General features: G+C 39.0%; 1 protein-coding gene and 1 long non-coding RNA gene across 4 annotated transcripts in view; one reads left to right on the top strand and one right to left on the bottom strand.

Annotated features, from left to right (window-relative positions):
- Positions 1-6,253: 6,253 nt before the first annotated feature.
- LOC103875698 lies at positions 6,254-8,641 on the bottom strand. The gene is made up of 2 exons (XR_634590.4): positions 8,372-8,641; positions 6,254-6,490 (listed from the first exon to the last, which is right to left on the bottom strand). It is a non-coding gene; the product is annotated as an uncharacterized LOC103875698 (long non-coding RNA).
- The window catches only part of IPO8 (importin 8), a 66,404-nt gene continuing 56,107 nt past the window's right edge, over positions 8,635-18,931 (top strand). For 2 of the 3 annotated variants that reach the window (XM_021922154.2, XM_017945766.3), the window contains exons 1-3: positions 8,641-9,064; positions 13,969-14,050; positions 17,508-17,534. In XM_021922154.2, the coding sequence (XP_021777846.1) occupies positions 8,981-9,064; positions 13,969-14,050; positions 17,508-17,534 (193 nt within the window). In that variant the 5' untranslated portion in view covers positions 8,641-8,980. Of the gene's footprint in view, positions 9,065-13,968; positions 14,051-17,507; positions 17,535-18,931 lie in introns of all 3 variants that reach the window. The other variant, XM_021922153.2, reaches the window with a different exon arrangement.

Here is an 18,931-nt window from a genome sequence, read left to right as displayed (position 1 = left end):
TTGTTGAAACACAAAGCCCTCGAGATTCATGTAACTGTATGATGGAGAGAAAAAAGTACCTAATGTTTCCCCCAAAAGACAGTATATTTTGTACTTTGTAAAGTGTTTATTAAAATGAAGGGGAAAAAACAGAAAAAAAAAAAAAAATGGGTCACCAAAAAGATGACTGGAAGCTTGAATGTAAAAGGTAAGGCTTACTCATTTGGGGCTTCATGATAGCATTATTTTTTGTCAGGGTAGGGAACACCAATGTAGGGGTATGGAAGAGCATTATAAGTGGGACACAAAACGCAGAGGCCATAAGGATAATTTAAACACACAGAATTTATTCCCACAAGACTTTTGATTGGAGGAAAATATCAACGTCAAAAGACAAAATGGCCACCTGCAGTGGGAGGAAATCAATAAATAAAAAAGGGCAATGGATGTGAAGAGGCAGTTAATACATGAAAACATTTTCAGTAAGCATATGTAAGGTTTTAAGGCACATACTTTGGCAAGCATGTGGGGAAATGGGCATTCATGCTTTAGTTTGGAATAAGTATATTTTTGGAGAGTAAATTGGTGATGACTGTTAAGGTAAAACACACACACACACACTTTTGAGCCAGAAAACACACACACACACACACACTTGACCTAGAAATTCCACTGCTAGGAATTTGCGCTACAAAATAGTAGAACAGAATTGATAACATCTCATTTGTCTGAAAAATCTTAAAAGCATATATCTGATTGCTTGAACTTTTTTCTTTTCTGGTAGGAGGTACAAGAAATTTGAAGGTGTTGGCTTTAAGGAAAGGGTTTGGGACTTGTTGCGGGAGGAAGACTTGCTTTTCATTCTGAACTTTACTGTAGAACTTAAAAGGTATATATCACTTTTTTTGTTAAAAATTTTAAACTAAGAGATAAAATGGTAGATTGCTATGACACCTACTCTTCCTGTCTTTCTTTGGATAGAGTTTGAGGGTTTTTAAAATTATCAAGTCTGAGATAATACTTTAAAAAAAAAAGCCTAAGTATTTAAAAGCCTAAGTATTATCCACGTTACACTAATTTTTGCATTTCACTTAATACTTTACAAAGTACTGCCATATATGTAACTTTTTTGTTGTTTGTTTTTTGAGATGGGGTCTCACCCTGTCCCCCCAGGCTGGAGTGCAGTAGTGTGATCATGGCTCACTGCAGCCTCGACCTCCTGGGCTCAAGTGATCCTCCTGCCCCAGCCTCCTGTGTAGCTAGGATTACAGGTGCACACTACCACACCCAGTTAATTTTTGGGAAATTGTTTTTGTTTTCATTGTTTTTGAGACAGAGTCTTGCTCTGTCACCCAGGCTGGAGTGCAGTGGTGTGATCTTGGCTCACTGCAACCTCTGCCTCCTGGGTTTGTGCAATTCTGTCACAGCCTCTCAAGTAGCTGGGATTACAGGCATGCACCACCATGCTCAGCTAAGTTTTTGTATTTTTAGTAGCGACAGGGTTTCGCCATGTTGGCCAGGCTGGTCTTGAACTCCTGATCTCAACTGATCCATCTACCTCAGCCTCCCAAAGAGCTAGGGTTACAGACATGAGCTACCACGCCCAGCTGTTTGGGGGGTTTTTTAGAGATGAGGTTTCACTATGTTGCCCAGGCGGGTCTTGAATTCCTGGGCTCAAGTGATCCACCAGCTTCAGCCTTCCAAATTGCTGGGATTATAAGCATGAGCCACCAGGCCTGGCCCATATGTGTAAACTTATTTTTTCCTGACAGTGGCCCTGGTGAGGTGGATATTGTTTTAGGGGATAAGAAAATGGAAACTCTTGGAGACTGACTTTCTAAGGCCATTATCAGAAGTGCTGAGTTAGAGTTAGCTCTCTCAAGTCCAAATACAGTGCAACATTCTCTGCAGTATCTCCTTTAGCTCTCTAGTGCTGCAGCTGTTAACGTATTTTCCACTGCTGTCTCACTCATATGCTTTTGGTGCACTACGGCAAAGTAGACACTTTGTGAACTATACCAACCATTCAGTTGAGGTTGTCTTAAGTCATAGTTTCTCAAGAGGTCCTGAAGCTGAGGAAGAGGATAGCCTCTTTTTCAATATGAAAAGTGGAAAGCCCGAGGAGATGAAGAAACATCTTGAAGACAAATTTACTTGAAAGTAAATATTTTTTCTTCTGTCCTAGTTAATACTACTATTTGTACCTTGCATCCTTTCCCAACACTGCTATCATTGTAGCCTCTGGAGAAGAAAGTTGCTAGCTTCTGTTTAGAAACTTTGTAACACTGCTGTAACTCCTATTACTTTAGCTTATGTATCACTGATTTTTTGTTTTTTAAAAATTCCTCTTAACAATTTCTATGTATTTCATATTCTCTCTATATTATATATATAAATTCATATATATATATATGTGTATGTATACTCTCTCACATTTACAGTTGACTCTTGAACAACATGGATTTGAACTGCGCAGGTCCACTTACATATAATTTCAACCAAATGCCAATAGAAAATACAATTTTCGCAGGATATGGAATCCAAATATAAAGGAGGCCTGACTTTTTGTATCCTGGGGTTCTGCAGGGCTGACTAGAGGACTTGAGTATACACGGATTTGGGTATACATGGATGTCTTGGAACCAATCCCTTGGGCATACGAGCAGCTGTATTTCACGTGCTTATGATATAGACCTCTGCCAGTATAGACTTCTTTTTTTTTTTTTTTTTTTTTTTTGAGACAGCATCTCACTCTGTCACTCAGGCTGGAGCCCAATGGCATGATCTCAGCTAACCACAATCTCTGCCTTCTGGGTTCAAGTGGTTCTCCTGCCTCAGCCTCCCAAGTAGTTAGGATTATAGGCATGTGTCCCCACACCTGGCTAAGTTTTTGAATTTTTAGTAGAGACAGGGTTTCACCATGTTGACTAGGCTGGTCTTGAACCCATGACCTCAAGTGATCCACCTGCCTTGGTCTCCCAAAGTGCTAGAATTCCGGGTGTAAGCCACTCACCCGGCTGCTCAGTATAGACACTTGGAGCAGAGGTTTTTAATGATAAACTTGATAGTATTTAAGAGATGCATTATTAAACTTATAGATAGGATTTTTAAGTGTTGGTTTTTAACTCTCATTTTCTCTTTATGGATTAGATTCAAGCTTGTTAACACACACCAACAGATGAGCGGCTGCCAACAGATGGGGAGGACAGCTGTGTGATATTCCATTTAGATGACTAAAATGTTAAATCTCAAAAAAGTCCACAGTATCAGCGCTTGGAGTAAAATTTACTTGCTGTAATTTGAGCTGTAATCATGCCAGTTATTCTGTATGCTTTATTTCTAGAGTAATGCCATCCACTTCTATGATGTCAACTGCCCTATGTGCACATAAGACTTACAGCTCTCTTAACTCCATCCCTTTATTTCTTCCTCTTCCACTGGCCACAGCTTCCTGCCTCCTCACTCAGCTCATTGATGAGTTGTTCACTGGAAATCTCTAGCCATGTAAACTATAAGCACTTCTAGTTCAACACATCCAAAGGCTAACTCATCTTTCCTCCAAAATCTAGTTATTTTTCCCTCGTTAACGACTTCCATAGGTCATAAAAGCTTGAAACTTTAAAATTGTTCTTGACTTACCTTAGTTACTTTTTATACCTAACCCATCACAAATTACTGTTGATTCTTCCTGTGAAATGGCTTATGTCTTTTGACCTTCATGCCTACTGTGGATATCCTGTTTTGGACCCCTTCTCTCTCACATGTATTCATGTACTTATTCAGCCAGTACTGATGGATTGTTTATTATGTGTGAGAAGATGTCTGATTCGGCAATTTTCGATAGGGCCTCTCTTCTCTTAAATAGACTACAATGATGTATTTATTGCACATGTCCCATGGGTTTATCTCATCTAGTCCCCACAACAGTTCTTGGAAGCAGATGAGGAAACAGGCACAGAGAGGGGAGGCATATTTCAAACCATGATAATACAAGACAATATCACTGGTTCAAATTCTACCTGAAACGAGCTGAGGGCATCAATAAGTATAGAAATCCTCTCCTTATGCAAAGTGAAAAAAATGATTCAAACAATGAGTCATATGTAAGTTGAACATAAATTACAGTTTAGGGAAAGCCATTTTAAGACAATTGCCAAGAAATCTGAGAGCAAAATCTGAGAGCTCATGGCTTTTTCTGATCTTTCCTATTTTCTTGGCCACCCCTAATTTGATGGCATTGTATTTGAATAACTTGTCTTCAGTGAGTCTGTCCAAAACATTCAAAGTTTTCATGGGAACATCAGCTCTTTTTAATCACGTACTTTGGGTAAAATTTTTATTTTGATATAATTGTAGATTCACATGAAGTTGTAAGAAATGATACAGATAGATCCTATGTACCATTTTTCCAGTTTCCTTCAACAGTAACATCTTGTAAAACTACAGTACAACATCACAACTATGTACCATTTTTCCAGTTTCCTTCAACAGTAACATCTTGTAAAACTATAGTACAACATCACAACTGGGATATGGACATTGATACAGTCAAGCTACAGAACATTTCCATCATCAGAATTCCTCATATTGCCCTTTTATAGTCACACCCACTTCCCCCTTGCCACCACCTCCACTTTAACCCTTAGCAACCATAGATCGTTCTGTATTTTTTTAGTTTTAAGAAAGTTATATAAATGGTGTTCGATAAGATGCAACCTTTGGGATTGGCTTCTTTCCCTCAGCATAATTCTCAGAAGATTCGTCAATGTTGTTGCACGCATCATTCCTTTTTGTTGCTCAGTAGTATCCCATGGTATAGATGTACCATGTTTATTTAACCATTCACCCACTGAAGGATATCTGGATTGTTTCCAGATTTGGGTTATGATGAATAAAGCTGCATATACACTCACAAAGTTTTTTTTTTATGAGCACAAGTCTTCATTTGTCTAGGACAAGTGCTCTGGAGTGCAATTGCTGGGTCATATGGTAGTTGCATATTCAGTTTTTTAAAGAAACGGCCCAATTGTTTTCAGAATGGCTGTACCACTGTACATGTTACCACCAACATATAAGTGATCCAGTTTCTGTACATCCTCACCAGCATTCGCTGGTGTCACTGTTTTTGATCTCTCCTTTTATGTTATTGGAATAACTGCTTTAAGTCTCTCCCTTCTCCAAACTATCATCTTTAGTGCTATCTGAGTTCAGTTTTAGACATGTGCCTTAAGTGATTTGGGGGATAGATATTGGTAGAAATGTAATAGGCATTTGGATATATTTAGTTTAAGGGAAGAGACAGATCTGATAACCAGTTTTGTAAGCTGTCTTTGTTTAGTTGATGGTTAAAGTTATATAAGTGGATGAAATGACTGAAGAATGGGTAGACGAGAAAGAGAAGATGGCTGAGGACAGAGTCCTGAGAAGCGTCAAAGAGTTGGGCGATTGAGTAAACAAAGGACTAGGAATGTATTCTGTAAGAGAAAACAAGAAAAGAGGTAATTTAAAAATATTATGAATTATGATACCAGATATTAGAGGCTGGGTGTGGTGGCTCACACCTGTAATCCCAACACTTTGGGAGGCTGAGGCTGCCAGATTGCTTGCGCCTAGCAGTTCAAGACGTCTGAGAAATGTGGTAAAACCCTGTCTCTACTAAAAATAAAGCCAGGCGTGGTGGCATGCGCCTGTAGTCCCAACTATTCGAGAGGCTGAAGTGGGAGAATTACCTGATCCCAGGAGGTTAAGGTTGCAGTGAGCAGTGATCATGCCTCTGCACTACAGCCTAGGCAATGGAAGTGAGACACCCTCCCCCAATCTCTCAATCTCTCTCGATCTCTCTCTCTCTCTCTCTCTCTGTCTCTACATACACACACACACACACACACACACACACACACACACACACACACACACACGAGAGAGAGAGAGAGAGAGAGAGAGAGAGAGAGAGAGAAAACTTAAGATGAGAACTAAAAATGTCTCTTGCATTTGGTATGCCCCTAAAGGGGTCGGTGTTCATCTTTGCTTGGCAGTTTTAGTGGGAAATGATGGGGAGAAACCTGGGGATAGGTGGTTGATGCATAAATAGGAAGTAAGCTGACACAATGAATGAAGACCATTCTTTGGAATGAAGAGGAAAAGAATGAGCAATCATTAGCATTACTGAAGATTATTTTTTTGCTAGGGGAAATGTTTTTAGGCCAAGGTTGAATCAGTGGAGGGAAAGAGGCTGAAAAGGTAGGAAAAAAACTTACACATTGTCAACAATGAGCACATTATAATGACTAAAATTTATTTTAGTGAAAAAATGTATTTAAGAGAGGAGAGATTTATGGAACAGGGTCCTGGAGGAGATGGGAGAGAATTGGGTTCAGACTGGAGAGGAGATGAGAGGGGTAAGCAGAGATGAATTTGTTGTTGAGTTGAGCCTGAAGGCTTTGCTCATCTTTGCAGGGTTCGGTGAGAAGGCGTAGGGAGCTTGAGAAGAGTTCTGAGAGTTGAAACGCCACTGAGGGAATGGAAAATGGTGCTGATTAAAGGCAAGGAATAGGATGGTTGTGTCTGATTAAAGAACACATATTTGTAGTGATGTCAGTTTGCACAGTGGGTCAAGGCTAGAGTTAAGAAGCTGAATTGGGGGCTTAATAGCAGAAAATGATGTGTAGTGAGTAATGGATAGACTAAGAACTGAAATAGTGATTGAATTAGAATATAAGCTTAGAATTTTTGAGGAAGAGAGAAATGGAAGAATTGGTTCTAATTATAAAAGAGGATATTGGAGTTAAGATTTTCAGAGGTAAAAAAAAATTTTAGACAATCATGATGTCCAAGAGAGTGGTTTAGTGAAATAGTGTTTGTTCATAAGACTCTGTAGTGCTAAGGAGTTTCTATTTTATCTTGAAATTGATGAGAAATCAAGGAAGAGACATAGCAATATTAACCTTTCAGAAACTTTCTTTTGATGACAGTGTGAATAATGGATTAAAGAGGGGCAATACTGGAAGCAATTAGACATGTTAAATTCACTGCGAAGCACTTTTGCATCCAACTGAGGGGGAAGCTTTCAAGCCACCAAGTTTTCAGCCACATGTTTTCTACTCTGTCGATTGAACTCAGTTAATTGACCCAATCTATCTTAATTACCTGCTCCAGAAAAGATCATGTCCCCTCAGCTGTGTTTTGCCCACATCATCATCTTTACTAAATATAATTAGAACCCTCGCTTCTGGCTTAACCTCAGGAAAAACTAGCTCCTTAATATTTTCATGCCATTGAAATTGTGGCGCCAGATATGGCCACAGTGGATAGAAATAGTATAACTTTTCTCCTTACCTTTCACTACATTTTTGAGAAGGTCTGAAAATTTTTCATAAAACTCTCAGGCATGTAATTTTCAGTTTCTGTGACCTTTATCTTTCTGAAATGGGAGAGGTTCCCTTGTCCCCCTCACAGGGCGTGCATGGGGGGTGTGGCTCGCTTCTTCAGTGCCCCGCTGTTCAGACCTCTAGAGGCACATACAGAAGGGAAGGCTGTGGAGCTCCGACCCCTTGGCAGTGTCTACGGGTGAATGTTTACAGCTCCTGAAGCCCCAGTGGGTGTGTGTTACAGGCTGCTCTTTTAGTTTGTCTAGAGGGAGCTTGTGTTAACCAGCTCTATTAGACCTTCTACCTTGTCGCAAGGACAGCAAGCTTTATGTATCCTGGGTTCTTGCCTTGGTATACCAGAAGAATTGGATCACACGTGGGCTTGGAGAATGAGTGCAAAGTTTTATTGAGTGGAAGTAGCTCTCAGCAGATGAGGGGCCCAGAAAGGAAATGGTTTTCCTCGGGCTCTTTTCCGACTGCCCGGGCCAAACTCCGCATCGTTCTGCCCGTGGATGGTCTGCGGATGTGTCAGCGAGCTCCTCTTTTTCCACCCTTATGCTCCTCTGGACGTCTGGCTGCCTGTGTGCCTGCCTGCTAGGGTCTGGGGTTTTCATAGGCACAGGATGGGGGAGTGGCAGGCCAGGGTGGTCTTGGGAAATGCAACATTTGGGCCCGAAGGCTGGAGTGCCAGTCCTCACCTAGGTCGGTGGGGGTGGAAACCCAGCCAGGGACCACACTCTCCTCTACCCGGCACTTCACTTCCCCCATCCCTATTATTTAAAGGGACCACGCTCTTCTATTCCCAGCACTCCCCTATCATTTCTACACTGTAAATTTTTTTTGTTTATATTTGTCTCATCTCTCAGGTTGTGAGTTCCTTCACATTAACTTGCATGGAATTCATCTTGTTATAATGTGGTACCTAAAAATCCTAGTACTCTGGTTCAAAAATAAATGTTTAACAAATGTTCAGTGAAAGCGAATGAATGAATGATGACTCCCACACACGGAGGAACCCTGCTCACCTGTAAGGTACATGATTTGAAGGTTCCAACAAGTCTGTCTTGAAACAGGCCCAGTTGCGATGCCCATACAGTTCTCGGACTAACAAAAAGTGTCACACCATCCAGATATGCTTAATTTGGAAGCAGCTGTAAGGAGACTCCCGGCCAGCTCAAGTTTCCTCATCTGGCAAGAGGCGGGAGGCTGCTAATCGTACGGAAGCATGGCGGCCGCCTGCCTGAGTTCGGGAGCGCAGATTCCTCCTCGGGAAAGAAGCCGAGGCCGCTTTCCGTACAGCAGCATGGCGGCCGCCACCTGGAGGCGGTCATAGCATCACGCCAGGGGAAAGAGGCCGCCGTAAAGGAAGCTCTGCTTCCTCTTCTTCCTTCTCCCGCCTCCCACCGGCTGTCGTAAAAGGGTGAATGGAGAGCGAGTTGTGGGGGGGAAAAAGGGAGGACAGGGGGCGCGGAGTCAGAGTGGCGCAGCAAGTGGCCGCAGGTGGCGACGGTGGCGGGGATTGGGGTGTGAGGTAATCCAGGGGTCGCGGAAGAGGAGGCTGAGAGGGTCAAAAGAAAACTAAAGCTGCAGTCCGGCCTACTGGTCCGGGGGCCGCGGAGCCCCCACCCGGGGAGATGGACCTCAACCGGATCATCCAGGCGCTGAAGGGCACCATCGACCCGAAGTTGCGGATTGCAGCCGAGAACGAACTCAACCAGGTGAGGAGAGGGCCTTCGGCGCCCCTCTTCCGCCTGAGCGGCGCCCCTGCCGGCTGGCCGGGCTCCCCCTCCCCGGCGCCCCTCGTCCTCACCCCCACCAGGCTGGGGCTGACGCCTCACGGCGGGTCCCGCCCTCCGCCCCCACTGACACCCCCCCCCCCGGTCCAGTGGAGCAGGGCTCCCGGGATCTTTGCCGAGCAGCTCGCGCACCTGTTGGCCACCTTTGCACCTTTTCGTGTCGTCTTCCTTCTCCAGTGCAGTTTGTTCAGCCCACTTGCTCCGCAAGAAGCAGTTTTTGCAACCTGTGCTAGTGTTTTCAGGATGCGATTTCTTTTCCTTAAGTGCGCTGACTTGGGGAGCAGGTGGGAATTTTACTTACAATTCAAATCTGAGTTCATCTTTTCTCCAAACCCAGCCCTTTTTAGGTGTTGCTGTGGAGCACTCTGCCCACCACCTCCTCCTGTCGGGTTGGCAGGACTGTTTTGACACTGATTGGCCGAGTTTTGCGGAGCGCTGGGCAGTGCTGTTGGGAGAGTGCTCTGGGGAGAACAGGCAGTTTTCATGGTGGTACTGCTTTATCTAAGACACATTAAACCAAGATGTGTTTGGAGAAATTTCTTATAAATGCTAAAATGTGTAAGACTTTTCTTTTTTCCTCCGTCTCTTGTTCTTCCTGATTAGCCTTGACGTTTTTCCAGCGTTACCCCCACACTTCAAAATTTTAATGACCCCAAACTCTAGCTTATCTCTTCTTCCCTACCGGTACTTGAGAATCATAGACCCCTTACTAAAAAGTAGGAATTAAGAGCTACCCCTGGGATGGAGCAATAGCTGTTTTAGGTTGTGATAACCTGTAAAATGTAAATATTCCAAAATCAGCGTTCTCAAAGAGTTGCCCAGGACCTGGAGCTTCAGCATCACCTGAGAACTTACAAATTATGCAAATTATGGGGCTTCAGTCCAGACTTAAAGAATCAGAAACTGTGGGGGTGGGGCCAGTTGTATTTTAACTAGCTCCCCCAGGTGATTCTGTGCCTCCGGAAGTGTGACTAAAGTGTGATTGTCCTACGTAAATGTTTCTGTTGGAATTGACTTTAAAAGGCAGCTGCATGTTGGGAATCTTTGAAAGGGATTATTTTAATAGGTAATCTAGGTGGAGTTTGGAGTAGGTGTGAATGCAGGATTCCCCAGAGATAAAAAGGAGAGTGAAAACACTGCCAATGGAGAGGAGGCTGGGTTGAACTAATGCCCTAAGATGATGTATTGGTGCCTCAAAAAGAAATGGACTGTCACTTAGAATAGCGGGAAGTTAAAGTCAGTACCTGTCACAGACTTTGCAGAGTAAAAGTACTGTATGTTGGCTGGCTGGAAGAATAGTAATCCAGGGGTTAGTTAGGAAGAACAAAACGAGCTGAATTTGCAGTCTACTAGTATGAACAGGGGAGTTGGCCTGTTTATGACCCCCTTCTCACAATGAGGCCAGGTGTTCCTTTGATATCAGGTTACACTTCCCTGTCCTTCACCTAACCTTCATTTCTTTCTGATTCATCAGTATATAAGTACAGTTGATGTTATAGAAGTGGAAAAAGTACATTAGAAAGCCGGCAGAACTAGGAAACATTTAAGACCCAGTCCTATTTTTTTTCCATGGTATTTCAGACAAAAGCAGGCACATTCAGGGTGGTATGGCCATAGACTCTTGATGGTAGTTCAGTCCAAATCCATTCCATCATCACTCTGCCCTGCCCCATAGTGTCCCACCTCATCACAGACCGTGATTTCCCCAGCAATTTCTAAAGGTAGCTTATTGCTATAACACTCTTTCAGCATTTATATTTTACATAAAACATAGTGAAATGCTTTAAGGTTTTTTGAATTGGCTGTAAGTAGAACAAAATATAATGTCACCTAACCATGTAGTAAAACATGCTTATAATGATGGGTTTTGCATGCTTGTCCTTTGCCACCACTGTAACATCCGACTTTGTTGGATAAATGGGTGGGTAAATCACCATAAGTGGTTACGGTCCACCTCTTTGACTTTAGTCTAGATCTCCCCTTAGCAGTATGCTCTGCATAGGGAATGGGAGCAGCTTCTGCGGTATACTGATGGATCTGTCAATTGCCGTTTAGAAAAGTAAGCAGCTTCTGCACAATAGCCTGTGTTCCAATGGATAAATTCTCATTTGGAGCTATATATTTTTTTCAGGCCAGCATTCTTCTGTTACTAGTGACTAGTTTTCTGACTGCTATTTGTGATATTGTTTCTATGGGAAAATGTAGTTTTAGTTTTATCTCAGGATATTAAGAGTGAACCCTATACGTCTTTCTCATTTTCTATAGACCAGAAGTCCCATTAGTGGCAGCATAGAGGAATAGGAATGGGTAGGTACCTTGCTGAAGTAATTCATCCAGAAAGGTGTCGTCTTTTAATAAATTATCCTTCCCATGGCCTCGGTAGGGAAATGAGTTTTTACTTTCATCGCCAAGCTTTGGAATATCTGCTTTCCATGCATGTGTACATGCCATTTGCATTACCCTTTATTAAGATAATTTGTTTATATAATAGCACAGATATATTTATTGAGTTAATATATTGCAGATATTGGTATAAGAGTTTGTTCCCATGGAGCTGGGGATACAGACAAGTAACTTATATAATTTCAGGTCATAAGTGCTGTAAAGCCCAAGCAGGAGTGTTGGGATGTATAGCCATTCTCTGAAGAATGGCATTGAGTAGAGAGTTGGATGTTGTGAAGGAATGGGCCAGGCAAAGAACTGAGAGGAACAACGGTTCAGAAAAGGCCCTCAACTTGGCGTGCTGGAGGACTAGAAAGGTTAATGCAGCAGAGCAGTGAGTCAGAGGATGGGAGGAGACATCAGTTTTTTGCTTTGAGTTCTCATAAATGCAGCATTTAGTTAAGCAAACTGCTTATTTGCAGAAAACTTCACAGATACAAAATATCCTCAGGAAATCATTGAGAAATTAGTCTTGTTTATTTTTTAGAAACTCGAAGCCTGAAGAGGCACAAAGAAATTGGGTAACTATTTCTGAGTAAAGTAGTATGAAAATATATCTGATTTTATCTCTGAATGTTTTAGCTGGCCAAGCTAACATAGAATGAATCAATGCTGAAAGAAGACAAGGTTTCTGACATTTTTAAAAATGGCAGACAGTTGCAAAAAGGGGAGTTTCAAAATATGGACAATGGTAACAGTGTTGAAATAAAAGTAGTCTCTGCAATAGGTATATTACTTTCAAATAAGTAGCATTTATTTAGGTGTAAAGGTTATTTTGTATGTGTGGAATAAGATTTTTAAACAAATAATGGAAGTCAGTTTTTTTATGATTAGAATAAACTATATAGATGTTTTAATCTTAGATTCATGACAAGATCTTTCAGTATTTAGAAAGTTGTAAACATGAGTTACAATGCATATGTAGAAGGTGAAGGCTGGGTGAATCTGTATTAATTTTGCCTCCTATCAACTGTTGTTGGAACAAATCTGTTTTCTTAAAAACTGCTTTAAAATTCTGATGGTTTGAATTATGGATAAAAAAGAATTTGCATGCCACAGATTTGAGATCTGAAGACTACACAGGATGAAAGGAAGAACAATTATCATTCAGATGTTTTTGAAGGATATAGAAAGATTTGAAAAGCACAATGTTCTTGGATGAAAAGGATTAATACTTTAAAAATGCCAGTTGTCTCCAAATTAATTTTGTAATCAAACATTTACCTTCATAGATGCTATCCTAATTTAAAAAATGAGTAGTATGCCCAAACCTAGCTGTGTATTGAAAGGGATGCCCCCGTAGATCCAGGCTCTGAGGAGAGGGGTGGGCTAAACAGACTCTCTGGGGTCATTGTCTGGTTTGGCCTCACTGGAATTTGAGTCTTTTCAAATGAATGTCAGTGGACAAAGGCATATGTGGACTCTGGAATGTGACAGGACTGTAATATAGTCCAGGTACTGTACATCTGGATATAATGTGATCAGAAGGAGTGGATGCTCTGCATTTTTTTTGCTTTGAAGGTCCCAAACTCAGGAGCAGATCAAAGTAGAGCACACCTGTGGGGTGAAGTGACTCAGGCCACAGGGCAGAGCAGGAACTTCATCCCCACAGACTCACTTAGGTAGAGGGCAGCTGGTGATGACGGAGCGCTCAACACCGTCTCGTGAGTCACACTGTTCCAATCTGGACTGGCTTCTCTCCATTGCTCATGCTCAACTATGTAACATTATCTACTCTGTTTTGTTCTATTAGGTCTCCTATTTCCTGTAGCCTTTGTTTTTTTGTTTTCTGTTTGTCAAAAATACCATAAACAAAATTGAAGCACAAATGATCTAGGAAGAAATACTTGCCGTGTATAGGTCAAATAAAAGATTGAGATTTTAAATTCATAAATAGCTCTTAGCATTTCTTAAGAATAAAGCAAATACTCCATTTACAAAAGGATAAAGGGAGTAAGGAATTTGTAGAAAAAACAGCCAACAAAGAGGGAAATATCTAACCTCCTTAGTAATAGAGAAAATGCAATTGAGAATATTAATAAAACATTGAAGTTTCAAAGGAATGATGATACCTGTGTTAGATAGATGGACATTATCATATGCTGCTGTTGGGAGCATAAATTGGTATACTCCTTCTGGAGACCATTCTGACAATATGTTAAAAAAAATCATAAAAGTGTTCATATTCTTTTATTCCTCAGTTTCTGCTCAGGAAAATTTTTTGACTTGAAGTATTTTAGTAATCTTCATTTTGCCTGAAAGGTTTGTCTCAGTTTAAAAGTTTTTCTTCTATTTGGACAGTAATGTATTCAGTAACTGGTGCTAACTTATAAGCTACTCACTTATATTGCACTATTTTATAAAACATTTCTTTGTAATTTCAGTCCTACAAGATTATCAATTTTGCCCCCAGTTTACTTCGGATTATAGTCTCTGACCATGTGGAATTCCCAGTACGACAGGCAGGTGAGTTGGTTTTTTATCCTTTATAAATTTATTTGTAGGTGACAGTAGAATGAGAGTTTTATTTTAATTTGAAATATCTGTAATTTATTGAAATATTCGGAAGCACTCATGAAGTATTTCTAGTGACTTAAAAATTTACTTTCTTTTCCCTCAGAAATTTAGAGGTAGATACTGAGCTCTCAAATATCCTCTAGCTCTTTTTTTTCCCCCTCCTTTCCCTTCCACCCACCAATTCCTTGCCTCTGTAACTTTGCCCTTATTTTTGTTAGCTTTCTCAATTTTAATAGCTAATCTTCCTAATGTTTTATGATTTCTGGTAGCCTAGCCTCTGGGCCCATAGATTAAGACCATGAATTTATATATGTGAATTCAAGCTCTGTTACGTGGCAAATAGTGGAGGTAATGTGTTGCCCAGATGTTCCTAACCCAGGTGACTGCGGAGCAGGACTGTTTTAAATATGAAACTACTTTTAAGTCTGTGGGATCTTACGTTGTTTCATGATGTTGTATATTGTTCTTTTGTCTTGTTTTTTTATGGACTGGTCATTAGAGCCCAGAAGGTTAAAAATTAGAGCCTTAGAGTATCATGAATTTTCAGAAGATAATAAAAGCTAAAGGAGGTAAACGACAATAGCTAATTAAAAATATTTAAAAAGACTTGTTATGTAAGTGACATATACGCATAAGTAATTTGGACAATTTAGAAGAATACAAAGAAGGAAGTAAAATTACCCAACATTCATCACTCAGAAATGGCCATCACTACTCAAAAATGACCATCACTACTCAGAAATGACCATGATTAATGTTAGGTGAACATTAGCCTTTCCATGTGTTCAGGTAGAAGGATCAATGAACAGTTCTATAGAAATGGAGTCATAATCTACATGCTGATGAAAGTATTTAATTTTATTTGAACATAGAATAAAAAGATAAATATTAAGCTTTGGGAAGATTTGTAACACTATATATGATTTCCTAAAAGATCCCTTTGTGGTTAAGATAAAAAAGAAAATCCTATGGAAAAACACTGATGTTGGAATTATTTTTTGCTTTTATAAGGTTTACAAGACTTCTATGTAAATTTTTGAAACCATAATTTGCACTTGTTTCATCTTTGTTTTATAAAATAGGGCTGTTCTGAAACAACATTTTGTTGAATGGAACCTATTTTAAAAACCTAAGTGTTTATAGGGCCATTGTAAAGTTCCTATGAAGCATTTAAGAAATAACATTTTAAAAGATCTTAAAACAAGTTATTACATTAATGCCTTCCTTTAATGACATGGAAACATTAGAGAAACATAGTTTATATCTTACATTGTTCTTCACACACCCAAAGATGACTGCCATCAGCTTTGATGCATGGTTCTCCAATTCTTTTGTTTATATTACACGTGCTATTTTACAGTTTCCTTTTTTTCATTTAACCATGTACCCTTGAAGATTGCTCCAAGTCAGTGCATATACATACTTCATTCTTTATAACAGCTGTGCAGTATTTCTTTATATAAGAATTACCATGGTTTACTTAAACAATTTGATATTGATGGATATTTCCGTTATTGTCGTTTTTTTTTTTTCATCGTTGATAGAAGCAGTGCTAAATGAGTATCATTGGATGTGTATCTAGGTACTTATGGGAGTATTTTTATAGAATAAATTATAAAAAGGGGGAAATGCTAGGCTAATGGATATTTATGACATTTAGAATTTAGAATCTTCTCACTAAGTTGCTTTTGCTTACATTTTCTACCAGCAGTGCATTAGAATGCTAGGTTCCCCAAATCCTCACCAACTCTGTACAACTTAATGAAGTTTTGATGTAAAATGTAAACAGCATTGAAAGGCATTTTTTTCTTCATAATTTGTTTTTTTCGTAATTTAGATTTCAAATCTGTTAACTACCTTATAAAGTTTATCTTGGTGATTATTTCCTAACTTATTAGGACAACCTTCTTAGGGCAGCCATTTTTGTCATAGAATCTGAAATACATTTAAAAATTCTACATTATAACCTAAATTTAAGTGGTATTTATAAATTTTCTGCTCTGTTTAATCTATTATTAAAATATAAGGATGCTTCAAGACACCCAGACAGATAATTTATCATCTTTAGCATGACACTTAAAAAAGAATGTTGTGATTTTTGCTTTAAAAGAAAGCCTGTATAAAGCTGTAAAAAAATTATGCTAATGTTAAGTGGAAATACATCTGCAAAATACTTTTTCTCTTTTGTTTGTGGGCAATATAAAGTGTTCTTGCTACCATCAAGCGTGCTGACTGGTGAATGTCCTTTCTTAACCTTACTGTGAGTTTTCAAGAAACAGGAAAAATTCAGTATTTTGATGTTGCCAAGCAAAACAAAAAAATTTGGATGTTTGGTCTGCTGCTTTTCTTTTGAGGTGTTGATAAGCATAATAGCATTATTAATATTATATTCAGTGAAGGAAGCCTATCTTAAATTTAGGATAGTTATGATCTGGAATGTCAAGTCACTTTTGTTTCTAATTTTTTACTCCTTACCTCTGAAGAGAAGAGACTCTTTAGTAAAATTTCTCTAATATATGTAAATTTAGGCTCAGAAATGTACTTTCTTCAGTGCATTTTGGACTTGCTATGAGAAGCAGAGAGTAGTTTGGATTTAAAAGTGGTGGTTGAGAGGTATTAGACCTGAAGAGGTCATCAGTGGTGACAGATGTGGGACTGTCATTTAAAAAAATAGCATGGTTTTTGATTTCTGTAAGTTTGCCTCCTTCTTGTTCTTTCTTTTTGTTTGTGTTTCCAAAGGATGGACAGGGAGAAGATACAACAATTCATTCTGTGGTTATTTGTTCAGAGGTTATTTGTTAAGATTGACCTTAACATTATAGAGTGCAGAACCTAGAAATAAACAGAAAGATGCCTCTGTTTCTGATCAGTCCAGAAGCACTTTAAGAAACTTTTATTAACATTCATGCATTTTATTTGTAGAAAGCTTTGTAGTTTGTACTCAGAATGTATTTAATATTATTTTGATATAATTGACACATTTGTTGTCTAATCTAGCCTTTCACAGAGTAATAAGGGAGAGAAGAGCTACAAAATTACAATGAAAAACAGCGAGACTTAGAAACATCAACTCAAAAGCATGACATTCTGCCCACTGAGATAACAGTACTTTCTTCACTTTGAGGTTATGAAACCCAATTGACCTCTATAGTTGTGTTTCTGGGTCCAGAGCTTAAGTGATGATTCATTGTGCTGAAGGAGAAAAGTGTGTTTGTGTTTTAGAAAGTTAATTTCAACTTATGATGCTTAAAATGGTGAGTGGATTTTGTAGGAAAACTATCTTAGAGCAGCCATTTTTATCATAGAATCTGAAATACATTTGTAAAATTCTATATTACAACTATCCTAAATTTAAGTGCCATTTATAAATTTTTCTTCTCTTTTTAATCTATTATTAAAATACAAGGATGCTCCAAGACACCCAGACAGATAAGTAAGTTTAATACTTCCTTTATGAATTGGATTAAGATGACATTAGTCCTTTGTTTCTTAGTTCTGGCAAATGGTTTGTTACGTACTTGAATTAAATGATTAAAGGGAGGTTTTTAGATTATTGATTGATATGGTAACAGTTATCTTTGGTATTTTTCCTTTATCTTTAGTAATCCATAATTATCCATAATAGTAATTTAAATTTTCTTTTTAATATATTTTCAATTTTATTTTACCTAATTGTACATTTATTTAGGCATATATAAATTAGTCAGTGTGCTTTTTTTAAAAACCTATCTTGTTTGATGCACCATAATTTTTAAATTAAAACTTCTCAGCTGTAAAATTAATATTAGTAGTATTTAATGACTAAATCATAAATAAGCCCATGATTTTACCATGTCTGTATCTTTACTGTCTAAAGGTTGCTTTTTGTTTTCAAGACTAGTTCTATAGGGATCAAAATGATTTTGTGAATAATATAGTTGATTTTTCTTTTTGCAAAGATTAATCCTGTGAAATCAGGCTGGGTGTTCATGCCTGTAATCCCAGCACTTGGGGAGGCTAAGGTGGGTGGATCACTTGAGCCCAGGAGTTCAAGACCAGCCTGGGCAGTATGACAAAACCCTGTCTCTACAAAAATACAAAAAATTAACTGGCATGGTGGTGCACGCCTGTATTCCCAACTACTTGGGAGACTGAGGTGGGAGGATCACCTAAGCCCTGGAGGTGGAGGCTGCAGTGAGCTGTGATTGTGTCCCTGTACTCCAGCCTGGGCGATAGAGTGAGACCCTGTCTCAAAAAAACCCCCAAATCCTGTGAAATCAGTTTGAACTGCTGACACGTTGGTTCATATCCTTAGATCATTCATTCATTATTTTTTGAATAGTCTATACATTTTTATTGAATAGGTATTATTTGCCAGTCACTATTACATAATATAATAACTATACCCGATAAAACATGGTACTTAGTCTAGAGCCTGTGTGGTCTGAATTAAAAACAAGGGAAGAAAGAAAACCCTAACACACATCCCCCTTTATATAATTTTTGTTTTTACCCAAATAAATTGAAATCATAGATGGAACAGTTTTTCAGAACTTTAGCTACTCAAAACTAATGAAAGAGGAGCTTACAGGATGTCAAGTTCATAATTTCACTAAATTTCTTTTATGTTTTAGTTAATGTAGAACATATTGGTGTATTCTTCATGTTATAGTGCTTTTACTACCTAATTTAGCTTTTTTTTTTTTTTTGATGGAGTTTTGCTCTGTTGCCCTGGCTGCAGTGCTGTGGCATGATCTCGGCTCACTGCAACCTCCGCCTCCTGGGTTTACAGGTACCTGTCACCATGCTTGGCTAATTTTTGTATTTTTAGTAGAGACAGGATTTCACCAT

Source organism: Papio anubis, chromosome 9 (assembly GCF_008728515.1).
Source record: "Papio anubis isolate 15944 chromosome 9, Panubis1.0, whole genome shotgun sequence".
NCBI lineage: Eukaryota > Metazoa > Chordata > Mammalia > Primates > Cercopithecidae > Papio > Papio anubis.
Note: the sequence above shows the minus strand (reverse complement) of the source record. Positions and strands in the feature narration are given on the sequence as shown.